General features: G+C 35.5%; 1 protein-coding gene across 5 annotated transcripts; it reads right to left on the bottom strand.

Moving 5' to 3' along the window:
* Positions 1–8,942: 8,942 nt before the first annotated feature.
* Positions 8,943–26,516, bottom strand: LOC123746027 (uncharacterized). Of its 5 annotated transcripts, none has more exons than XM_045727173.2 (10): positions 26,423–26,516; positions 24,090–24,220; positions 21,959–22,129; positions 20,751–20,924; positions 18,044–18,190; positions 15,970–16,221; positions 14,579–14,675; positions 13,035–13,118; positions 12,439–12,575; positions 8,943–9,963 (listed from the first exon to the last, which is right to left on the bottom strand). In XM_045727173.2, the coding sequence occupies exons 2-10, from the start codon at positions 24,210–24,212 to the stop codon at positions 9,850–9,852; spliced, it is 1,299 nt and encodes a 432-aa protein (XP_045583129.1). In that variant the 5' UTR covers positions 24,213–24,220; positions 26,423–26,516; the 3' UTR covers positions 8,943–9,849. The 5 variants fall into 5 exon arrangements, with proteins under 5 accessions (XP_045583129.1, XP_069170250.1, XP_045583128.1 ...); XM_069314149.1 differs by having other exon boundaries at positions 18,044–18,205; XM_045727172.2 differs by having other exon boundaries at positions 26,244–26,448.
* Positions 26,517–27,240: the final 724 nt, after the last annotated feature.

Here is a 27,240-nt window from a genome sequence, read left to right on the forward strand (position 1 = left end):
ACTAAGAGGAGTGTTTAACCTGAAATATTTGAGGAGCTACCCAAGTAACATTTTACTTTAAGTGTGAGAAAAACAACAATACACATTATATCTACAAATTCATTAGGCTTAAAAATTTCTTATTTTATATTCATCACAGATTTATTAATGTCACAATAACAATATAGCAACACACTTCTACTGTATATTATGTCAAACACAGTCCCCAGAGGGAACTTGGTTTTCAATTTGCATTACATCAGCAATGATGATCATTTTTTAATAAGTTTAAAGATATACATTACCAGTGGACTTTTCAATAAAAGTGATTGCTTGGCACTGTCATTTAATTTTTACCAAATAACTTTAAAATAATGGCACTTACAATGAGCACAACATATTTATAAAACTTATAAAAACGTTAACAAATTTCTCAATTTAATTAAGACATAACACTTGTTTCTATAAATTAATCTCATGAAGGATCAAAATATTAAATACAGTATGAGCGTAACACTTGTTTAACGTCGCTAGCAAAGTGACAAGATATAAAAAGTAGGTATTGTACAGTGCTGTAAAACCAAAACATGGGTTACTGTATAATTATCTCCCTCAGTAAAGGTACTTATAGTAGCAGCAGCTTCTTAACATTGAAGGAAATGTTACTATGCTACATAAATCTGACAAGGCACAAAGTCATTAACATTGTATACATCGTGTGCTACTATCATAGCAGCGCTACAAGTGCTACAAGTCAAGCCTGGCCTCAGGCCGGGCTTGGGGAGTAGAACAACTCCCAAACCCCATCAAGCAGGTATCTAGTACATGTGAAATTTATGTATAAACAAAATCATTAACAAAAATGTACAATGTTTAATCTGCAAAATTGTTGACAAACGTGATTCATAAGCACAATTACAGTGTTGCTCAATCCAGGTCAACAACCGAATTTATGACTGAGAAAAATGGAAAAATACAACTAGCCACATTGAAATGAATGGGGAAAGAATTAGTTTTCATATATACAGTACTGTACAGAGCACTTATTTATTTCATTAATTACTATGATTCAAATAAGTGCACAAGAAGGTTATTATCAGGAGAAAGTACTAAGCCAGAAAATGCATAAAAAAAAAAAAAATAATTTTTTTTAACCAATGCATAATTAGGATAACTAAGGTTTGAATTGGTAATATTGCACCAACAAATCATTATCTAATCTCGCCTATGAAAGTATTTTTCCAACAAATTAGAAGAGATTAGGTAAGGGTTTGTTTATAAAATTCCACCAAACATTGGTTAATCAAGTGTAAATTTCAAGGTTATACACAGTATATCTATCTCATTAATTTCATGCAAGCTTACATGGATCATAATGTGCTTTTTCAAGTAAAGATTTTAAGTGAAATGCATGGTAGTAATTGAAGTTTATATACAAAACACATCAGTGACATCCTGATATGGACCATGGAATAATCAAGATCAATTCTGAAAATATAATAAAAATTTTACAAAAAATAATTGGTCTAGTTTACCTTGAGAAATTGTGTTCAATATTGAAAACATTTATATAACGTACATGCATTACAAGGAGCATTGCCTAACAATACACCACCTGCCGTTCACGGTAAAGCCTGGCCTCAGGCCGGACTTTACCATGGCCTCAATAATGATGATGCCTAAAGCTTGGCCTCAGGCATCAACAATGATGAACTTCTCTCTATATTAGAGTTTCATATTCAAATTTCTACACATTAGATACTGGAGGAACACTATAACATTTTTGTTTCTCAAGTGTCCCATAAAAAGTGTGCAGATTCCAGATGATGCTTAAAACTGCAGGGAAATTTGGGCAAAATCTGATCCATCGCCATTTTCACTAATTGGTACATTTACTGTAAAAAAAAAAAAAAAAAAAGTGTCTTAATTTCAAACTCCAAGTATGTGCAATTAACCAAAATTTGGCTGAAAAATAATGCTCAAAAGTCAGACTTCCAATATTTCAAAAAGTCATAATTTCAAACTCCATATATGTGCAACGAGCCAGAATTTGGCTAAAAAATACATGCTAAAGAGTCAGATTCCCGATATTTTGAAAACTGCAGGTTAATTTGGGCAAAATCTGACAAATAGCCGTTTTTCACTAATTGGCATATTTTCGGTAGTTGTAAATTAAAACTCCAAATACATGCATGTGTAATCACCCTGAATTCAACTCAGAAGTCATACTTCTGATAGGCATTATATTTTGAAAACTGAAGGGGGATTTGGGCAACATCTGAGCAATCGTCGTTTTCACTAACTTACATATTTTCGGTATAAAAGTTGTAATTTAAACTCCAAATATGCGCAATCATCCTGAATTCTGCTAAAAAATAACGCTCAAGTCATATTTCCGATAGCCTTCATTGTGGGGAAAACTTACCAGCGGGATTTTAGTTATCATTATTTAGTTATTTATTAAATAAGTTTTATTTAATTTGATATTAAATTATTTCTTTAGAGAGTGGAGTGTATAGTTTCAATTTTATCCCACTAATTCTTTGTCACAAACTTGGGGGTTATTTCTATATGTTCTACGAAATCAAAACTAATTGATCGATCACATTTGTTACTACTGGTTATTCTATGATTTGAAGAATGGTTAATAATACTGTATGAATATGGACAATCTTAGCTGTCTTTGTAGAACGCAGTCTGGTTAACAAGCAATAGAGACGTCTGGATCACATAAACTTGGTCTACTCGTGGACCATATGGTTATGGCATCGTCGTGTGCAGCGTGATAAGCCAGTTAAGTTGCTGCTAATGTCTCATGAAGTCATAATTTCACCTGCCGGAGTACTGTATTACATTATAACTTATGCAAAACAACTTCTATACGACAATAAGATGAGTTTAACCCTTATCCTGCAAAAGGGTCCGGGAAGCTAAAAATATTTGAATTGTGTAAATATTACTTTAAAATGTTAAACAAATTTCTAACTTATTGGCTTCAGTGTCGGGAAAATTTCATCAAAATATTTTCAGTAATTGATTTTAGACGAATTTTTTAAAAAGAACATTTTGTTGATAAGGAGAAAAGCTCCAATGAACTGGAACTGATGGATAATGCAATAATAAAGAGATGCAGGCACCTGTCCGACGCACAAAGACGAAGAATAGTAGTAAGAAGTGGATAAAGGATATGCAGCTGGTGCCTTTATAGCATTGCTGAGTAATACATAATAACACAAATAATAATGAGTATGTTATTATGCTCTAATTTGTTGTAGATCATATAATACATTGCCCAATGTTTATATAAGAAGAAGAAGAAGAAGAATAAAGGTAACCGCAGAAGGCCTATTAGCCTATACGAGGCAGCTCCTATTTATAACCACCCCAATCCCACTCATATACATGTCCAACCCATGTTTGAAACAATCAAAGGACCCCACCTCCACCACGTTATACGGTAATTGCTTCCACAAATCTACAACCCTGTTACCGAACTAGTATTTACCCAGGTCTTTCCTAGATCTAAACTTATCCAATTTATACCCATAGGTTCGCGTTCTGTCTTGTGTTGATGCTTTTAATACATAATTAATATCTCCTTTGTTATGTCCATTCATCCACTTGTAAGCCTCTTATCATGTCACCCCTAACTCTTCACCTTTCCAGTGAATACAATTTAAGCTTTGTTAATCTTTCTTCATACCACATGTTTCTAATTTAGGGGATTAACTTTGTCATCCTACGTTGGATGCGTTCAAGTGAATTTATTTCCATTCTATAGTATGACGACCAAAACTGAACTGCATAATCTAAATGGGGCATAACCAGAGCAAAATATTACTGAAGAACAACACCAGGTGTCTTGTTACTAATACTTCGATTAATAAATCCCTGTGTCCTATTTGCCTTATTACAAACATTTATGCATTGATTATTTGAACAAATCTACGAGGATTCGAACCTACGTCCGAGAGCATCCCAGACGCTGCCTTAATCGACCGAGCTATGACATGGTAAAAGAATTGCAACCAGAAGTTCTACTGAACTTACTTGGATCCTGCAGCCTCTCCGAGGCACAAATCTGTCTCGGAGATTTACTTTCTTCACGTGTAATGAAGTAAGGGCAAAGAGGTAGAACGGCCTATTAACATAGCTCGAGTGCATGGGGGAATTGTGAAAAATCTGGATTTGTGTCTCGGAGAGGCTGCAGGATCCAAGTAAGTTGAGTAGAACTTATGGTTGTAATTCTTTTACCATGTCGTAGATCAGTCAATTAAGGCAGCGTCTGGGATGCTCTCGGACGAAGGTTCGAATCCGTGTCACGGCCATTGTGGATTTGTTCATTTGATGCATCACGCTATTGTGATTTCTGTGTGCATTATTTGGTTTTAAATTCTTACTAATCATAATTCTCTGATCCCTTTCACAATCTCAACACCATCTAGCTCGTATCTAGTAATTCTATCGTCATTACCTAGCCTCAAAACCTTACATTTGTCAACATTAAACTGCATCTGCCAATCTTTTGACCATTCCAAAACCCTATTTAGATCGTCTTGAAGTAATAGCGAGTTTATTTCCCCTCCCGATTTATCATCGGCAAATTTGCAAATATTGCTGCTCAAACATGAATCTAAATCATTTATATATATATATATATATATTATAAATAACAGAGGTCCCAGGACAGAGCCTTGAGACACTACTTACAACATTTTCCCACTCTGACTTAACCCCATTTATACTAACTCTGTTTCCTTTCCCCTAATCCAATTAAATATAGCACCCCCAATGCCATGAGCCTCTTTTCTTTTTAATCAGTCTTTCATGTGGCACTGTATCAAAAGCTTTGCTAAAGTCAAGGTACACAACATCACAAACCTTACCACTATCAACTGCCTCAAATATGCTGGAATAAAATGATAGCACATGAACGGCCATTTGTAAAATCATGTGAATCAATTATTAATTCATATTTTTCAAGATGAAGACGAATGGTATTTGCAATTATCGATTCAAGTAACTTCTCACAATAGACGTTAGGCTAATGTGCAGATAGTTTGACGCAAGTGATCTTCTCCTTTCTTAAAAATTGGTACTACATTAGCAATCTTCCACGACTCTGGCACTCTGCCTGACTAATGATTTATTACATATGGTAAACTGTGGCTCGCAAAGTTCCATTTTGCATTCTTTAAGTACCCTGGCAAACACTTCGTCCGTCCCTGGGGATTTATTCTGTTTGAGTTTCACTATTTGCTTAATAACATCCTCCCTGGTAACTGCTAAACTAGTCAACGTATTCTCGTCCCCACCCACATAAACTTGTTTGGCTGAAGGCATAGTGTTTAGTTCCTCTTTAGTAAATAGAGATAAAATATTTATTAAAAATACTACTCATCTCTTTATCGTTATCCGTTATCTGACCTGTTTCAGTTTTTTATGGACCTATCCTTTCTCTAATTTTTGTTCGATATAACTGAAAAAACCTTTAGGATTTGTCTTTGCTTGCCCCACAAGTAAACTTCATAGTCTTTTTTTGCCCTCCTTATATCGTTTTTAACATTTCTAACCAGTTGTATAAATTCTTGTTCTAAACTGACTTCCCCATTCTTAAAGAGTAATACAGAGTTTGCTTTTCACTCCATGGAAAGAAGGAAAAGTCAGGAAAGAAGTGGAGCTCAAAATGTGGCCTTTCTTTTTTCTTCCTTCTGTACCAAGCTCTCTTTCTACCTATAAGGTTCTTCAAATCCTTTGTTATCCATTTTGGGTCATTAGTATTAAATATTCAATTTGTATGGTATACTATGTTCCTGTGCTTTGCTTAGAATATTTTTAAACAAGTTATATTTTGAATCTACATTGAAATCCCTTATTGCATCACCCATCGCTGGGTTCATGTCTCGCTGCAAGACCGGCCCACCCCACCATGCCCAAGACTTTCCAATCTATTTCACCCCAAAAATTTCTTTGGCTATTAAAGTCAGCTTCTCGAAAATCTGGAACTTTAGCAGAATTTTCCCCTACAAATCTATTCCATTCTATGCTAAATCTGATTTCTTTGTGATCACTGTTCCCTATTTTGATGTCATTAATTTGTGTTTCCCTGTTAGTTACCACTAAATCTTAAATATTATTTTCCCGCTTTGGTTCCTTAACGTGGTGCATGAGAAAGCAATCGTCAATTATATCTAGAAAATCTTCTGCTTCATTATTCCGTTCTGTTAAACCAGTTTATTCCACTAAAATTAAAGTCACCCATGACACAAATACTGTTAGACCTAGATGCTCTACATATTTCATCCCATAGGTGCTTTGCTTCCTTTCTAAGTATGGTGGCATGTATATAACTCCTATTATAAGAGTACAGTATTTGCTTTTTAATTTAATTCTAGCCAAATAGATTCTGTGTGTCGCTCAGTTTTGATTCCCTCTTTGAGACTACATTTCAAATTTTCCCTAACATACATGGCTACTTCCCCCTCCTCGTCTAATATCCATGTGAAATAGTTTAATCCATTTATTTGATATTCAGTTAATAGTTCTCTATTTTCTACATTCATCCATGTTTCAGTAAGTGCAATAAAATCTTTTTTTTTTTCCTGTCCAGACAAGAGCATTTAAATCGTTTATTTTGTTTCTTAGACTCCTACTGTTAGTGTAAAATACCCTAAGTGTATTGTTATTTTGAGGCCCGTCTCGTTCCCTGATCATTTTGCCAATTTGCTTGCCCCACAAACACATACTGTACTTTTATTACCTCCTTTCTCCGTGTCAATTCCCATACCACTATCTACTAACAGTTTAAACCCAAACAAACCCCCTCCTACCACAGGTTCCAATGAGTTCACAACAGCAACAACCCCAGCCTTAGATAGATCCACCCCATCCTGAGCATACATGTCATCTCTTCCATAGAAGTGTTTCCAGTTATCCATGAATGATATTGCATTTGATTTGCAATATTTGTCCAGTCAGCAATTGACATCAAGTGCCCTCGACAACCATTCATTTCCAATTCCCTTTCTTTGGAAAATGCCACACATGATCGGGATTCCTCCCTTGCTCCTAACTAATTCTATGTTTGAACTATATCTGTTACTTTCACCAATGTGCAAAATTTTTGGGGGGAGAATTCTTTTTTCTCTTCTTTGTTTATTATCTGATTTTATCGTAACCTCTACATCCTGGAGAGTGCATACCCGTCCCTAACTAGGTGAAGACAGAATTAAATTGGTCAACAAATAAATCAGTCACAACTTGCAGAACTTGGGACGTTAAAAGTTTTCGGCTTTTCTGGATTTTTGTGGATTTTTTCACAGATTTCAAACTATTTTCTTTGTCTCTTTAGGTTGTTTTGATGATTAGGGACCAGATTCTGGTTTATACCCTAAATATATCCCCATAAATCATTATAATTATCCCTATATTTTTTTTTTTTTTTGGGGGGGGGGTATTTTTTCTTGACTTCATTTCAACACATACTGACCTTCAACTTTCATATATTCGAGTATGAATGCCAAACAATGTGTATTAAAACATACAAGTAAATTAATGAATTAGAACTACCTTATTCATTGTCGATAACTTCATATTCAACTATCTATAGAACTAGAGTTTCAAGTTTGAAACAACTTAAAAAATTCCAGTTTCTGACTTATCCTCACCATTTTTACATATATTGTGCACAGCTGTCTGTTCTTAGAATCCTATAGCATACATGTTTCCTAAACCCAAAACGTTTGAAGTCATAATTTTTTTTTCTAAATTTACCGCATATTTCAAATGCCATATTGATGATTATTTTTAGTTATATGCCCCACTGCCTATATACGTTTTGCGCAACCTAAGAGTTAATGTTGGACACATACCCGTCCTGGGTGCTTTGTCCTACCTCATAACCATCTCAACATTACATAATATTAAATGGCCAGATAATAATTATAAAGCAACAGACCCAGAAACAAAGCACTTCTCAATAATTTGGTGAAATCGCTGTGGAGAATAGCTCAAAGATATCTTGGAAATCTTGTGAATATTTAGCACTACGCAGCGTGTATCTCATGGGAAGTCAACATTGATGGCATCCTCTTTCCTGGTACAATGACTCCCCCTCCTCCCTCCCATTCTGGAAGCGTCCAGAAACGGTTCCTTTTTTATTTCGGGAGTACTTTTATTTAGTATTTTTGATTACTAATAATTCTGTTTGTTACAGGGGAAGCATTTTTTATTAAATATAGCCTTCTGACTAGATTTTAATATTAATTGATTAATATAATTTTGGAACAAGATGTAATCGACGCGCAATTTAATATTCTTGTTTTCTAGAGAAAAATCACGTGTTCTCTCTCTGTATAACTAAATAATTCAAGGAAATTTATATTAAAGGTTAATAAGTAGTGTCGGAAATATCCAACAATCGTATTTTAAAAACTGCTGGCGGATTTGGGCAAAATCTGAGCAATTGCAGTTTACACTAATTTGCACATTTTCAATATAAGATGTAGCAATTTAAAATTCCAAATGCATGTACAGTATGTGCAATCGCCCTGAATTCTACTAAAAAATAATGCTCACAAGTCATTTTTCCAATTGGCATCGTATTTTGAAAACTGGAGGGCAATTTCGATGAGAATAGCTTGAGCTACCTCATCCCTTTGTATGTATTTATACTTCAATAAACTTATTTCAGTTCCAATTTGGGTAAAATATGACTTCTCATCAGAGAAGTCATATTTTACCCAAAGAGAAAGTTCAACACTTGCTGTAAGGTCCCAGTTAATCACACAATAACCTTTAAGGCTGCTAAAATGCATTGCCTTTCACTCTACACTTGTGGGGGACTATACTTAAGTATAGCCTATACTTACTGAATATTTTTTAATTTGTGCACATATTAATAAGGGCTTGCAGTAAAGAAACATCTATTATAAAAATAACTTTGGAAAAGGTACTAGTTCAGATAAGGAAACTAAAATTTATTAAATAATTAGCAACATCCGCAAGTACAGTATACAGAAATTACAGTACATGACAATCTGAATTTATAAAATTACCATTAAATTGATTTAATATATCCTTGAAAGGAGCAATAAAATGTGGCTCACTGCTACTCTTCCTTGTTTAAGACAGATTTGTTATATACTAGTAATTAAACATCTACTACAAGCCCAGCATAACCCACCCCCCTAAAATCAGCTATTTCATTAAAACCGATAAAATTATCTTAATACTGCCAGATTATACCTGACATTAGCTATTAAATTAAATAATGATGAATAACTACAATAGTGCTGTTAATGTGCTCAACACATCTATATCTTTCATTAACGATTTCCTAAACAAATATGTTAAGACTACTATAGAATTCATTACAACTTTCCACTTAAATTTACACATAATATATTATGCAGTCTTATTGTACAATGATACAATAGAAGACAGTTTACTTGCACTCATGCCAAATATGCCTTTTAAATATTAATTAGCCTTACATAATCCTTTTACTAAAAACTGAGAGTAACAATTATTTATGTCATTCCAACTCATCACGGGGTATTGTAGATATGTAACAATCTTCTTGAACTTGTTAACTAGACACCAAAAACTTCAAAAACAATTTCAGCACTTTAATGTACTGCTGATACTTACACTATATCCCTTTGCTAAGAAGAAAATAGAACTTCCATAAAACACTGCAGAATCCACTATGACAGCCATTATTCCTCTGTCAAGTGCTGGATGGGACATAAAATAGCCTTAATTACTCACATTTCAGATAGAGTATTTTTCAGCCAACATGTCATTGGTCACTTACAGTCAATCTCATTACATGTCAGAGAGCCTGAGGTTTCCGAGATCATTTAATTTTCAAAATGGTTGACGTGGTCGGGGAAGGTCACCAAACAGGTCTACAGAGGTGCTGTGAACACTCCGTGCCAGAGCCCTGATTGATGCAGCCATCTGATCTGTGTCACTTGGTCTCTGAAAGATAAAATTTGTGACCCCAATATAGTTATATACAGTTTCTCATAAACATGTGTGTTTATTAAAGATACATACACATTCACATAGCTAAACGAAGAAAGCTCAAATAAGAGGATACGAAGCAGGAGAGAAAGGTATGGAAATTATTAAGGGTCTTCAGAGGTAGGTAGGGAAGTTCAAAGAATGCATTCAGGGTATGCAGAGGAAGGAAATAGAAAATACAGGGCAGCTGTTCTAAACATTACAGAAACTCCGGGAAATAGATAAAGGAGAGGAAGTGAAAGCAGTAAGTGCCAAGAAAAGACAGGAAAACAAAGCAAAGGAGCAGGGAAAAAGATGTGGTAGATAAAGACGAAAAAGTAAGGGGAAATAGAAGAAATATAGACCAGTGAATGTAATGAAATTCCTCTTTCTGAAAAAGAGCCCTGGTGGTTCCTTGAAGCTATCTTGCTGAGAGTGCTCCATACTAAAAGGTCACATTAGTTGTCAAAGTCTGTTTGGCCTACTGGGGACCAGAGTCAAAACCTGGCCTTCCCATCCTAACAGAGCAGAAAGTGAGTGATATTCATCATTCCACCTGGAAAGTATCCAGAAAATCTGCATACCTTTACAGACAACTGGAGGGTTCACAGCAAATGAAGCCTCTATCAAACAAATCCCCAAATGTTTCTCACAAAACAAGATATTCATACTAGCTCAAAACTCATTACTACCGATTACCACCATCAGGCAGCCTGGCCTCAGCCCGCAGAAAGGCTCTCTCTGACTAGCCAGTTCAGAATTATTATTATTAACATCTTTATTGACAAAATTAATTACAATTTTGCCAGTTGTGAAGCTAATGAACAGCCATTGAGGAACCTAGAGGGATGGGCAAGAATACGGGAGCCACTGGGGGTCTACCAAATAAAGGCCTTCCATTACTTTTCACACTGGATTTCCGGCAGAGCCCCTCAGCCTAAAGGCTCCCTAAAGCTAACCACAAAAAATAAAAAGGGACTTACTAATGAGAAGCGGCAAGCACTAGGATGAAGAAGAGATCACAGGCCAAGAGACATGTACCAAAGCAACACATGACCAACTAGGACCAGGGGTATTGACTAAATACTGGGCCACCAGAAGAACACCAAAACCCCTAGCCTGCAAATTGCTACAGGAAGTTCTAGTTTTGTTAAGGCCTGGAGATCCATGTACACCACCCCAGGTTTACCAGTCCCATGCTCTGGAGGCCTCTATCAATGACTTTCCTTCAGTTGAACCAATTGGCCAACGGATGCAGGCGATGAGTCACAATAATGTGGCTACAGTATGTTGACCAGACCACACTAGAAGATGAAGGGACGACGACGTTTCGGTCCGTCCTGGACCATTCTCAAGTCGACAATCGACTTGAGAATGGTCCAAGATGGACCGAAACGTCGTCGTCCCTTCACCTTCTAGTGTGTGGTCTGGTCAACATACTATGGCCAAAGGGTATCCTCAGCTAAAGATAACGAACCAGTAATGGCAAAATCTGTAACAGCAACCTGTGCCACTGAGATGGATTTAGCAACAGAAACTAGCCCTTAGAGAACTTTCCACGAGCCAGTGGTTGGATCGGAAAGGAAATCCTGGGTCATTAGCTAGTTGGTTCAAGAAACAAAAAAATTGTCATTATTCAAGAGAAGTACAGTACAGTATTCAAATACAGTACCTGTATATACACCTAGTATACAGAATCAGTACACAGATTCAGCCCAATGCACATCAAACCAAGTTATTCCAAGGGGTTCTGAATCATATTCAATCTTAAGGATTACATTTAAAACTTCCAAAATTTATGAATCTTTATTTACAAAATTTAACCTATAAGAAGAACTGTCAGCCTAAGTTTCAGTATTGTAACCCAAAGAAAATGAAAAAAATACAAAAAAAAGGCAACATTAAAAAATTCCAAGATTATAAAATCTATTGTATTTAAATTATAAAAATATTGTATTAACTAGTAGAATAGAATCTGAAGTAACATTCTGAAAGAAGATATAATGTAAAAATGTTTAGTTGCTTAAAAATATATTGTTAAATGAGATCAATCATTTTGCTCGAAAATGCACTTTTGAAAATCTTTAACTAAATAGAAGTTGAACTTTAAAATTTACTCTTTTCAAATTGTACAGCTATATACAATATAAAGAACATATAGAAATATATGTAGGTTATGTAGAAATGTTATTTAGCCTTGGCCCCCTATAAAATAAAACTTAAAATAATTACAATGCCTTTCTTAAGAAAGAGAAATGCAAGACGATGCAAATTCATCAGCTATAATTTACCTTAACCCCTGCCTTAATGGGAGCCCCTTGAGATAATAGGTAAGTATAAATTATAGATCAAGGAGAAAATCTTAAGTAAAAAGACTTGCAAGTTAATAAAGCTCGTAAGGCAATAAATACTTTAAGACATATGGCAAAGCAATGAAATAGATATACTCACCTCTATACACTGAGGCTCTTGTGGTATTTTGGGCCTAGAATTAGGCCACATTGGTACACTGACTGGGACAGACTGTGCCAAGTCTCGGCCTGCCACTTGGCCACCAGGAATATGAATCCCTTCATCATGATTTGAATCTATAAAAAGGAAAACTTGTACACTATGTAACAAAATCACATTATTGTTACCATGTGTTTATATATAAATACTGTACTGTACAGTATTTATACATATCTTTCAATCTTCCATAATTTATTTGAACTCTGTATGTGCTCTATCACAAGCATTGTTAGGGCAAGTACTTTACAGTGGGTCCACCCATTATCTGGGTCCCTATTTTTGGGGTTTCTTGATTTATTCAAAAAGTGATTTATTGCTTGACCAATAAATGGTTCCCCCACTATTATCCAGAAAGGAATAAAATTATCACACAATGTTTTCCTCAATTATGTGAAATTTGTTTTCCAAACACCCAGAGGTTGCAATTAATCTAGATAATCTGGGTCATTCTAGGATTTCATTTAAGTCATTCTTCCTATCTTGCAAGTTTATTCCAGACAAACCAAACTTGCCAACAAAATACTCCAGCCACTAACCATCAGTGTCGTCATCATCCGAGGGGAAGTTGTCTTGTGGTGCCATTATGTGTGCCTCCATCATTCCTTCCATTTCAAACAACCCTGGAATTAAGAATGGCTTATGAATGAGTAAACAGATCAGTATTAGCCCTTACACGGCTTCTATAGGTACAGGGGTAGCTGCTATCAACTCCTGTGCTTCATCTACCATATGCGATTTTTTACATTTGATTTCCTAACTTTTTGTTTTTTTGTATGCAGACCGCAATGTAGGACTTAAATAGTTGAGCCTTTTAAAGGTTGATACCACATTCAGTTTATTTGTGGCCAGTTTTGACAGATCATCACTACCACAACCTAGCCAGGCAGTAATGGTGACAACTTCGTTGGTAATCGTTTCCTGATAGCAGCCCATGGACCCACATAAACACTGCAAACCAGATGGCAAGTTTCTGCAAGAAGTACCAGATCTAATCAACCCTTGAAATCTCCAACATTTGATTTAATAATATTTCTATATATAACTATTGTGATTGAGAGTGATTTAGAAAGATATGCCTGGGTCAGCACAATATGAACCGAGATGTAATAACAATAAAAGGCGAGAGCAACAATTGTTTGAAAACATGTACTCTCACCCCTTCCCAGTCACAAATATATTATTCCTCAGTGATTTATAATAGAATATTTTGTTCCTAAGCCTTAAGTAATAAATAAAATACAACACTAAACTAGTTTTGCTGTACAGTGCTACCTCTTAAATCTGGACCTCTCAATAGCAAAACTTTCAAATATATTTACGTAAACAATCACAGTGAAAACCCAATAAACCCCATTTAGTAATTTCCAGACAGCATTTCGTTATTTCTAGAGCTCATTTATTTATTTCCAGACCCCATTTAGTAATTTGAAGCTGATCATATTTTTTTCTCTTTTACTATTCTTGTGTAATTATTAGTATATATTAGTAAGGAGAGCATTATGTTTAATTATATTTTATTAAATTTGCACTATAGTTCGATAATAAATGGTAGAATACAGCTAATATAAGCAACTTTTTCTGTGGATAGCTTGTTACTTAAAAAGTGTTACACATTTTCCATTTGATATTATGTGCAAATTTGTGAGTAGCAAAAATGTCTGCCAGCAACAATAGCCAGGTTAGACCATGTAGGAGGAACAAGATATAACATAATAAAATGTTGATCATTTACTTTATGATGAAAAACCCCGGGTAGGTTATTTGGTGTGAATATTATGCAGCCATTAGTGTAGTCGGAGGAAGGCCAGCCACGGACACTCACTCCCTCATTTCTTACACACACCATACCTTTCCTATATTATTTATATCTATTGGCATTACAAAAGCTTTACATTAATTTTGTTTACTTTATGATATTTTTCTGTACTGTATTCTTCCTCTTTCTCTCCAAGAGAAATCTTACCGCTTCACGAAAATGGTAAATGCAGTAATAATAATTAATGAATGAATAAATGCATGGCAAAACATTCAATAATATCATTAACATGTAAATGCAGTTCTGATTACAGGTATTACTCACCTTCCACATCCAAAGACTGGGCTACACGGACATTACCCTGTGGCTTTACTTTTGGTACGGCTACCGACGATGAAAGCCGCATGTTACGCATCCCTCCCTGTAAAGGAAAATTATAACTGATTACATTGAAATAAATACATTTTAACTATATAAGGGCAATCAAGAAAGGTACACTTGGACCGATATTTCCAAGGATATGAAGAGGAGTGGAAGAGGTAGGGGATGACGACGAGGACATTGTGGGTGGAGGCGGTAAAAAGTTACATTATAATTACATGATTATGGTTTTCGCAACTCTATATGGTTGTAATGAAATATACTAGGTCAACCAATCATCATTATTTGAACATAATAAAGGCACTGCAGAAGGCCTACTGACCCATATAAGGCAGCTTCTAGTCATGTCATGTACATAAGGACGTGCCTTGTAGCCCCATACTAGCAATCGAATGGATAGTCCTAGTGATGGAAGAAATAGTGCTAGTGATGGAAGAAGTGGTAGTAGTGCTGGTAATGGTGAAAAGAAGAAGAGGGGGAAGAATGACCTAATAACAGAAGTGTACTTATAGTGAGGGAGTATCTGTTCAGCCTTGACACGTGTCTATACAAGATATTTTTATACCAGTAGCACTGGTATGGCACTGGCAAGATTTTAACAAATCTAGTCAATGCCAAAAACAAACAGGGATGGCTACACAGACCCATACAGTGTCTACTGCATGAAGGCAATTGAGAAAGGTGTCTATTGCTATTGCCATACAGTCCAGCAACAATTTGGCCTTTCTTTAAAATTTTAAGCTACAGTAATAACCAAGGGCACTTTCCAGATATTGTATAAAGTGCTAGTGAAGAAACAGTAACTATTTTGTTCACAAAATCACAAGCTATTCCTAATTTGTATACCTAATGAGAATTAAATGTCCATAATATATCCTGCATAATTTTTTCCAATTAATAATATAAATAAGACACATAACATCAATACAATATGGACAATTTGGACCTTTTTACAACTTTGAAAACACAATGCACACAAAAATAATCTAACCATGTTATAACTTATCAATCATTTTAATTCTGCATCTTTCAAACAATTTAAATAAATTTTATAAAAATACAACACAGGATTTTCAGTTACATTTAAACAAATAAAATATATATGGAATAGGATAATGTACTTAAGATGACTAACTTTTCTGTGGCATTATAATAAAGTTGGCAATAACAAACCAACTAAACAATCAGCATGCCAATTTGACAACAAAATAAGTAGAAGACCACGACATGAATCATAATGCAACGACTATAAGTAACGTAAGGAAGAAGAATAGTCAGTAATGATAAACTTCTGGTGATATGAGGAGTGGTAAAGGACTTGCTTGAAAACTTACCGTTATTCCTTGTACTGGGTTTACACTCACAGGTTGTGAGGTCCTGCTCTGGACACTGACCAATGGTGGCAGCATATGGTCAGGCTCGTCAGCAGCTAATGTTATGTCGTCTTCAACTTCGTCGTCAAGCTCTTTCTCAATCGTCTCTCTTTCCATAGGATTGAAGGAGTCCATTCTTCTCATACATCCACTTGCTTCATCCATCTCAAAAGTGGCTAAAGGATCATCTTCCATTTGTGATTCTATAGTCCTCTATAAAAATTAAATATAAAATGACTTTATAAAGGAAGGGAATTATCAGGGGAAAGAGCCAACCATTATGACTATATAGCAATTGAAAGGGATCAGGATAAGGATTTGGGATGGGGCGAGGGAAAGGAATGATGCCCAACCACTTGGATGGTCGGGGATTGAACGCCGACCAGCATGAAGCGAGACCGGCGCTCTACCGTCCCATATATATTCCTTTATATTTAGACCCCAAATATATTCCTTTATATTTAGAGCCCATTTATATTCCTTTATATTTAGAGCCCATTTATATTTCTTTATATTTAGAGCAAATTTATATTCCTTTATAAAGGAATTATATAAAGTAGAATTTAACGAAAATACTGTATATATATATATACAGTACAGTACTTGTGGTTAAACAAATTTACTTTAAAACTTTAAGATCTGATTTCTACGTGTATTAAAATACCAATTAGTGGAGCAAATCAGGTATACTCCAGGTATGAGTAGCTGTGCAAATTTCTATTATTTCATGATATAATTATCTTAAATTCTTTGAATTTCATTCATTTTCTGGTATAAATTAAGAGATTTGTCATGTCTTCTATATTTTCTAATGTATTGCTTAATGTTAGTAATTGTTAGCAGTTATTTTCATATTATTCCACTTGATATTATGGTAAACAAGGCCTTGACATTTTTTGTAGTTATTGTAGTTTTTTATATAGTGTTATAATCAGTGTTAGGCTATTAATATTACCCTTTACTTTAATACAGTAAATAATAAATGTGTTTGAGATTTTGTGCAAACTAAGTTAATTATAAATGCACAACTATTTTACAGATTCAGTTTTCTTGAACTTGTATACTGTATATATATATAAAAGTTTATTCATTAGTGAATATACTTACAGTAGTTTTAAAAAGTCAATCTTGTTTGCTGTTGTAAGGGTTTAGCCATGTTGCTGGATACTCCTTGTCAATTGTAGTTTTTAGGCTCTTTTTGTTTGATATTTGGACTTAAATGACTCCCAGAAAATGTCAATTGTAATTCAAATGTTTTGATTACTAAAGGGTTCAATCAAAGGGTTGTCGATTAGTACTTTCTGTACCTTTGGTTATGGTAATGTTATTATGCAGTCTTTTAATTAAAGTTACAGATTTGGGTGTTTAGATTCTTAATTGTCATTTGTTGGGCACATTAATCAGATTTTAAAGACTGTAATTTTTACATTTGTAATCTCTCTATGATGTTAAAAAATTTCTTTAAGGCAAGAATTAATTTTAAACTAGGTTTATTGATAATGAAGGTTATCGAGTTTAATGAACCCAAATATTCAAGCAATATGCTTATTATTTTCACATCTAGCTCTTGAATGACTCAATGGATTGTTATGCACCATTACAGATTGGTTGAGTCTCGTGCTGTTGAATAGAGATCATTTGTAAAAACTGTGCAAGAGTACGCTGAAAAACTTTATTTCTATATTCCTCCTCGATTGTTTAACTGATTGTCCACATCTGTTAGATTTATACTGATTTTCTCATTTTAAGAACTTCTTAGTCCCAAATCAACCCTTAGTTCCACTAATCTTATTAGTGTCTCTTACCTAGAGAGGGGAGCATACCTGGAGAGGGTCTCTGGAGTTCTACTCCCCGAGTCCAGCTTGAGGCCAGGCTCATTGAACCTTTAATCAACATTCACTGATATCCTAAATCCATTATAAATTCCATGATGAACAACATGAGGATATCAATATCAAACTTTATGCACAAGCTGCACAACCTCATCCAACCAAGTCATTACATACAGTATAAATATAATGCATAAAATACACACCTGAATATTAGCAAGAAGTCTCATGACAGTCTGTCTATCCCTGCGTGCTCGTGTTTGGAGAGCATGAAGTGCTGTCTGCTGCTGATCCGTATATGCACGAATATTGGTTTCAACTTGTGATTCTGCTTTTTTGAGAAACCTCGTCACCTGGTTGCAAAGAAACTACATTTAATCAAATATATGACAATGCACTGTATGTACACTAGATACATACTAGATGCACTGTACTGTACACTTATCACATGAAGTCGTTGGGTATACTGTGGCTAATTACTGGTGCAAGTTAATGTTTTATTTATCTGTGGTGCTATATACTGTGATGTTATATCAAAAATGAAAAGATGAGTGATATTTTTGTCATATTTGCATAAATCATTCACAATATTATTCACCATTTATCACCAAAATGAATTCTCTCCACTCCAAGTGAAAAAATAGAATGATAATAATAATGTATGCATGTGCTATATTTTAATATAAAATACTATAATGCAAATACAGTGCAACCTCGATTCATAAACCTTATTTCTGCAAATCTCCAATTGTGATGCACGCTTTCCAGGCCGGATTTACTCACCCACTTCGTCAAACAAGTTATTTGCAATTTGGTGAAGTGGGGGATGTGTGGATTTGCTTAGGAAGCAGGACCAGAGTTCACAGTCCTGTGGGAAAGTTAATCATGTGTAAAATCAATTTCTACGGTTCGCTTTCATTTTGAGTTGACCTAGTTTTTCTTCACTTAAATATGAGCCCCCCTCAACTTTTGAAAATGTGGTTTCAAGGCTGGTGCCTAGGAAATAGGCTAAATGTAATTAAATTTACAGGTTCTGGTAGTTGCCCAACATATATTACATTGGGCAACATTAAGAGAAAGAAACAGGCATATCTATGTAATATTTTGTCTTAAAAAAACGGCTTCATACAAATGCCTCATGAAGGCATATCTGGTTGCAACAAATTCTTCTTTCAAACGAATAAGGAGTTGGTACAGTTTGCTGAATTGAGGTTGCACTGTGTTACATTGAGATCTATCATGTAAGCTTCTCCTTCCACAATTAGGGGAACAGCAAATAGCACTAATTTTAATTGGTTGAGGTCTCCCAACTTGAAACTGCAAGAGACTGGAAACAAAATACAAAACAGCCAAAAAAATTCCTGTCACAATCAATTCTTACTCACATATAATAACATTAGAGTAACTGGTTAAATGTGGTCTGCTGAAGTTACCTCATCAACATTAATCTCCACTTCAGTCAACCCAAAACCATCAACACCTTTTCCGTCTAAATAAAATGTTCCATCAACTATAATATTCAAGTTAAGAAGCAGATCAGAACTTCTCATACTGGTGAGTACAAACAAAATACTGTTGAATTTCTGCAATAAAATTGTAAAAAAATTTCCCCTAACTTTTCAGGATAAGCCACTTAACTGGACACAATAGGTCATGAGTTCAGTCTCAGTTCCAAGGCGCCTGGAAAGCATGTGACCTTCTGTAATTCATAAAATACTGCCTAAGCTCGCTTGACCAGACTATCCCGGCCACTTGGGCTGGACGGAAGAGCGATAGTCTCGCTGCATGCAGGTCGGCATTCAATCCCCGACCGTCCAAGTGGTTGGCCACTATCCCCCCCCCCCCGTCCCATCCCAAATCCTTATCCTGACCCCCTTTCAAGAGCTATATAGTCATAATTGCTTGGTACTTTCCCCCTGACAATTCCCTTTCCTTAACAGAATATCTGGGAATGACCCCTCACCAGACATCTGGATAAGCAGAATTCTTACCGGAGAAGTCCAAAAATTACCATACAGTATTTGCAATCTTTTGTACCACAACCCACATAATTTAAATTTCCACACACTATGAATCAAAAATATAATTTAAAACAGAAACTTCACTCGTTTCCCCAGAGAAGTATCTGGATATCTAGACACGCTTTTGGCCAGATAACCCAAGTATTTGGTTCAGTAGGCTTCGGATAACTGAGCTCATAAAGCACATCCCTTCATCTTCGATGTAAAGGTAGACACTAAAGATCTAGAGTACTTTATGACCAAAGTACCCAGGGTCTAAATCTTCAAAGTGCTAATCTAATGCAGACTGACTTTCTTGAAAGAACAAGCACCCCCCTTCCCCAATAAGCTCTAACACTCGCCCTTAACAACTCTCCATAAGTTTAGATTTTTTCCAATTCATTATGACCTATGTATACTGTTGCAAAATTCTGACATGATGTTATGTTAGACAACAAAAACTTGAATCACAGGATCAAAAATGAATGTTTAGGTAGTTTGTTTTGAATGCAGGATTGCTCAAGGTGATCTTTGGTTTGTCCCTTCATACCCAATATGGTGGCCTTTAGGTGTGCACACTAATTTCAGAAAAAGGTGCATCATGTAACTGCAAACAGAAAAATAAATAAAGAGAAATTCAGAAATTTAGAGAATCGGATACAAGACTAATTACTGCCAAACCATGAATGATACTAAAGTGCATCATTGGATTTCAATTCTGTTAAAATCCACAGCTGAACATTACTTGTTATTTTCCTAGCTTTCATCTTATTAGCTAGCACTCCACAGTCACAGTTATCAAATGTTTTTCCAAAATCTGCATACTGAATGCAGATTCTGTATTTTGATTTTCTTCTAATGCTGTTATTAGTAGTTATTAGTTATTAGTATATAGAAGCAACATATGTATTACCTGTTGCTGAATGGTACCGAGAGCTTCTTCAGTTTGTGGTGATCGTTCATTGGAAAAGTCAGTAGGTGATAGTGGTGGTAGAGGGCGATTATCTATGGATGTAGGAAGGACCATACAAAAGACTGGAGAGTAACCTTCGCATCTCTGTAGCATCAGGATCTTACTGGCATCATTCTGTAGAAAAGAGAAGCAACAGCTACTATTACATAGTACCCAGTACCTTGAACTCATCCACTCTTCACCAACCTACATACAGTATTAACAAGACTATACAGTATTGTAATCAACATTGGATTTTCTCTGATGCAGTATCATTAATTAGAACTTCAATGTAAAATTCTGTAATAGTTTAAAAAAATAAAGAAAACCTTAAGCGAACTACATATAATACTGTATAAGAATAGCTGTCTGCTCACCACCATTAAAACATTTTTAATATTCACATAATCTTAAAATATATTAGATACTGTATACTGCACAGTATTTAGAATCGGTTATAAAAAAATTATGTTATTACAGGCCACCATATGTTAAGATACAAACATGGCAGCATAGGGTAAGGTTGCAAGTTGCTGGACACTTTATGATGAACTAAAAATATTATATTAGGCTAGTAAAGGCATAAAACGAAAACGGAAAATGGGGGTGTCCGGAATTATGGGATGTGTCAAGTGTCATGTCATGCTGGTGCAGTTCAAGTCTGGAGCTCATTTTCAATATTTTGCATTCATAATACTAACACCTTTAACTAGAGATTTCTTCAAGGGGTGGGGGTAAAAAACAACAGATTCACAATTACCACTATTGCAAAATGTTCAAGGAAATTGATGGCAGCTAAAACTATGAAAACTGTGTTTTCCTAGCATTAGAGTATGTGAGAAGAAATTTTGGTGCTGCTATACTATTTGTTTCAAAGATATCACTCGGTATATTACCCCAGTCTCCTTGATGATGTGTTAAAACTATTCTAAAACCTGCCACATGGCCTATAAAAACAGGGACCCTCTTTTTTTTTCACCACCACCATAAATGAGTGTTTCAAGCCAATACATGAAGATATTCTCTATATATCAAATAGACATTACAAATATTGGAGGGAAAATCAAAAACATAAGATATCACTAACTTCCTGAGGATTCCCAAATTCAATGATATATGATGTAATGAATTCATTTTTCATGCATAACTGTATAATCTGTCAAACTTACTATCATTGAAGTGCTGGCCACAACTGCTCCACTAGTACCTTGAGTGGCATATGTCATTTGGTGGCAGTTCAGACACTCTCGTACGGTCCACCCACCAACACGAGAGCTACGGACCAAAAACTTCTGTCCCTCTGCTATGCCACCTAAGCTCAATGTGACCAACCATGCACCCTGACAGAGTAAATATGGTAGTAAATATAAATAACAGTATGGTCATGTAAATAATATAAATGGCCAACATGTGTTAAAAGAAAGAGCATCTGTAATAATGTGAATTTCAAAGGGTTGGTTTCAACATTATTATATGAAATATTGAATAGTTTGTACTATAATCTAACATCCTAACTAAACTATAAGGGAGTACTTTTTTGCATCATTATGGCATTACTGTAATGTGCTACTGTATTTTATGTGCTACTATATTTTCATTACACGTTACAGTACTGTATTTTTACACGTCACTGCAATTTACACACAATATTACTGCATTTTGCATACAATACTACTTTACATATCTCTATGTTACCACCTATCGTGGAATTTTAAATTCGTTACTATATTTGCATTACGTGTGATTTAATGTACGTGTATCATATCTGTATGAGTACCATGTGTTACTGATACTGTATTTGAAATGGGCTACTGCATTTATATTACATTAATATATATTTACCAAGTATCTCAATAAAACCAATAATATATTTTGTTCATGTTCCTGTATATTATGTTACATTCATCTTGGGCAGATGCAGTTTTTTCTATGATTGTACCTGCTCATGAGGTGACCCAATTATTACCAGTTCACTGTAGTTGGTATTATTTATTTGAACAGCTGGTTATTTGTGACCTGGATAATAAAAAAAGTTACAGATTCTACCAGCATAAGGTGGCACTTTTTTCTTTCATAACTGTGTTAACCAACTGTTGAGAAGCCTTGGCCACCTAGACTTGTATTTTCACTTCATAGGGAGTTCAAACTAGTCTATTTGTATGAGTTACAGTGGCTTCATGAAGGCAACCTATCTTGCAGCTATCTTGCACTGGTTCCAAGGATCAACATTACTGCAGCCCGGTCTCTGACCAGGCCTCCTGGTTGGTGGTCTGGTCAACCTGGTTGTTAGATGCAGCTGCTCACAGCCTGACATGAATCACAGCCCAGTTGATCAGGTATCCTTTGGAGGTGTTTATCAAGTTTTCTTTTGAACACCATGAGAGGTCAGGGTTAAGTTCTTTATGTTTAGAGAGAGCATTGAAAAGTCTTGGTCCCTGATGTTGATAGAATTATCTGTTAGCATACCTATTGCACTTCTGTTTGTCAATGAAACTATTTTACACTTCTGCCATGCCTGGTTCCATGTGGTGTTTCTCCATATGCAGATTTGGAACTACTGTACTCCCTCTAACATTTTCACATTTTCCACAAGTAAATTATTATATACTGTCTCCCTCCTACCTAAACTCTAGGGAATACAGATTAAAACCTTTTAAGCCCAATAATTTGATATTTTATTGAGTGGATTCAAGTAGTAAAAATCTTTGTATGTTCTCCAGGTCAGCAATTTCTCCAGTTTGGAATGGGGACTATTGTGCAGGATCAAGTTCCACTAAGTTTAACGAACCCAAATATTCGGCTGTTACACTGTACTTGTTAATTTTATAGGCTTTGGAATGGTTGCAGAGTACCATGAATCTCTAAGGATTGGTTGAGTCTTATATTGGTGGCAATAGTGCTTGTTGAAAGTCTATTTTTATATAGTGTTCTGAGGTTTTTCAATTATTTAACCAATTGCCCTGTCTGTTAAGGCTCAAGAGTCTGTTCAGATTTTGTCATAGACATATCTCTCTTCTAGAGCTTATGATCATCATGTTCATATTGTTACTTTAGACCAATTTGCATTTACAGTATTGTGTAACCTTTCATTTACCTTACCAATATTTAGGCCCGTAAATTTTTTTAAGAACCAAAGCTCCAAAAAAATCCCACCTTAGTGCATTGCTGTGGCAAAGAAACAAAGAATATATAGCACAGAGAATGCATTTTACCATGTTTAATGAATAATTTGTTTCAACATTTTCTCTTCATAGTTAATAAGCAATAGAGTACTTTGAGAATGTGAAAAACCCTTCTAACCTTGAAGAAAAATGGGTGTTGGCTCTCTTCTAGAGTAAGGTTGGGTATCCCTGTCACCAGAGTGTCAGCCGTTTCTTGCACATGTAGGCGAATATTGAGGCAACCACAGGCCAGCTGCACCATTCTTGCCCCTGAATTTGAAGAGGGGGGAAAATTATCAATTATAACCATGGTTTAGGAGAAAAATAGGAAGAGATGCAGCTAGAGCGCTACATGAAGAGTGGTTATGGGATACATGTACTCTACTAATAACAGTACAGTACTGTACCTTCAAAATAAACAACTAATCTTGCAGGAGCAAAGAGAGTAGGTGGTATCTTGTGCTGGTTGTAAGATAGCTGATATTGGCTCCCTGAAATGAAATCCTCAGTGCTTGTTAATGAGTTGGTAGAAATGTGTATAATATTTAACACTGTTGGATTTAGTGAACACTTAGTCTCATAACATGCCTGTGGTTGTGTAATTGTCCCACTTTATTACAACAAGAACTTCTTACAATGATTATTATATGCTCAACAATTCAAATTCTCTGTACACTGAATATTCATTTCTGTATTCTGACAACCATAACTTTGGGCAAATATGAATTATGCTGAAGCTCAACTCTTTGACAACATAAGGCAGTAAAACTGGCTTGATGAAAAATAAATGTTTACTACTAAAACAAAGGTTTATCAAATACCTACACAACAAAATTGTCTAGGTCATGTCATGTTTGTCAAGATTTGTTTGTACTGGTGGGAACAGCAGCAGCCAACTTCTGACTGTTCTTAGCTAGCTTAGTGCTTTCCCATCCCTCAGGGAGGATGACCAACATTAATTAAATCAAATGATGAAGTAAGAGAATGATATCAGAACTGACTAACTAGCCAGGCTACTAAAAGTCAGAAAGGGGTTGCCAATTAATACAGAGTACACATTAGCTCATTAGCATGTGTTTATTATTTAAGCAATATGACATCCTACTCTAGATACTAACAAGGCATTGATTATACATGTCAATGAATCAAAACTGGGAACAGACTGTATTTAACAGTATTTAAGAGCTGTAGTACAATCCAAGACCAGACATGAGGGTGTCCCTCTCTCAAATCCAATCCTCCCACATACAACCCGCTCCATCCCAAGTTGACTCCGAGCACACACCGTCTCGCTGAAGAACCAAGTGTTGTTGGAAGTCTGTCTCTCTCTCTCTCTTATCCCCTTTTTCTCTCTCCATATATTACCCACAGAGCCCTAGTTTGCCATGAATGACTCACACCAAGGCCAAATGCACTATACACTATTAGTACAGTGCCACTTTCCAAAATGACATACTGTAAACACTGAAATTCATATAATTCATTGTGTCGGTGGACAGGCAATCATGTGTATATACACATTAGGCTTATATCGAAGTCCCCTCCCCGCACCCACACACATAAAGGTGGAACTACTCCCTCCCCAGGATGCAACCCCACAACAAGTTGTTTCTTGGGTACCAGTTTACTGGTAGATGAACAGAGGCATTAGACGATTGGAAACGTGCCAACCATTTTTGTACCACTCTGGATTTGAACCAGGAATTTTCAAGGGAGAGAAGTGTGAACTGGATTGTACTACCACTTGCTCCTGCATTTCTCAAAGCATGTGTGCAGATACATCAACTGTATACATAAGACTACTTACCATATAAATCACATTCACACAGCCATTAAATGCAACAAATGATAAAATTGACTGGAGCTCTGAGGTGACTCGAACCCGAGACTGAGAAATTCTCAGCTGCTACTACTAAACACTGAAACACCACAACCTGACAAGTTATACAACCGGATTTCTAATGAGATTACAGGAATTCTGGAGGCCTTTTAAGTTGATTTGTAAGTTGAGTTCTGAACTTCAGTTGATTTTCTCACTGATATATATCACGTTAATGTAATTTCTTTGTGCAATACGACAACTGTTTGAATGACATTCCTCGGCATTAATAAATTGCAGTGCCTTTGGAAATTAACACTGTCACTGTGGCCTAATATAACAACACTACAATATTACGCCCAAATAGCAATGACATTTTCTATATATCATTACCACAAAAGGAAGTGTATTGTCACTCTAAATATCCTCTCCTACCAGATTTAAACACTCACATTGTCACTAATAATCACTCACACTGGATGAGTAACATAATTATGCTTCCTTGACAAATAAAATACCCTCCAGGGTACTCTGGAATCCGTGGCATCAAGCTGTACATGTCCAGGTGTTAAGGGCAGAAACGCCCGTGTATCACTAACACTGGTGAAGGGCGACAAGTGCCTCACAAGGGACACACTTCACAGTACGCTTACCATGAACGTGGACACACTTGCAGAGAGTGACCGCCTCAGCTGCTGCTCACAAGTGATGCTCCTCACGCCACCAAACTCAACCTCTTCCTTCTTTTACTATATTATAATCATCACATTAACTAATTACACAGAAATATAAAACGTTTTGTAATTTATAAGTATTTATTATAATTATTAAAATATAATATAAATAAATATTTGCAATAATTATGGGAGAAAACAAGGATAAACTGGGGAATACTTTAACTAAAAGTCAAAGCGTTGAGTCAGTCATACAAGAACGGACAATGTTTACGACATGAAAATATTTTGCATCACTTAAATAACACATTTCAAGGAAAATATATACAGGTAGACAATAAAACTTTGTGATTAATTTAATTACCTATTAATTAGAGAGAATATGTGGAATATGACTCAGTGTGGAGTGTGACGTAGGAGTGACCAACACTGGGTCAGTGGGTTCGCCTCAAGTAAACAAATATTACTACAATAAAAACAATCTTGTCTTGGAGGCGATGTCCTTGAAGTATCAATCATTAGTTTTCCGTCTTTGATAATGGTTTGTTTATGGTAACAAAAAACAAATAACAATATACGAAAGTTGAGAAGCATGCGTATAGGAGGGATGCTTCTTTATAAGGGCCGACGTGATGGGTTCCTCTATACATACTTGGCGTAGCTTAGGATTAATTAGCATTGTCTGCCGGTTCTAACTAGAATAGGTTCTTAGTTTCCACCTGTCCCCTTGTGTCCCCTTTTCAGTGTAATTTTCACGGTGGTACATTTTATGTAGGTAGTAACTGAGTGAGTGTAAC

Source organism: Procambarus clarkii, chromosome 78 (genome assembly GCF_040958095.1).
Source record: "Procambarus clarkii isolate CNS0578487 chromosome 78, FALCON_Pclarkii_2.0, whole genome shotgun sequence".
Classification (NCBI taxonomy): domain Eukaryota; kingdom Metazoa; phylum Arthropoda; class Malacostraca; order Decapoda; family Cambaridae; genus Procambarus; species Procambarus clarkii.

Bases quoted from the DNA above. Each gene is read 5' to 3' on its own strand.
- LOC123746027 (XM_069314148.1), bottom strand. From the start codon at position 26,328: ATGTACAGCTTGATGCCACGGATTCCAGAGTACCCTGGAGGGTATTTT. The intron at 22,130-24,089 runs GTTAGAAGGGTT...TTACTCTGTCAG, and splicing joins AACACCCATTTTTCTTCAAG to GGTGCATGGTTGGTCACATT. The intron at 12,576-13,034 runs GTTAGTGGCTGG...TCCTTTTTATAG, and splicing joins GGATGATGACGACACTGATG to ATTCAAATCATGATGAAGGG.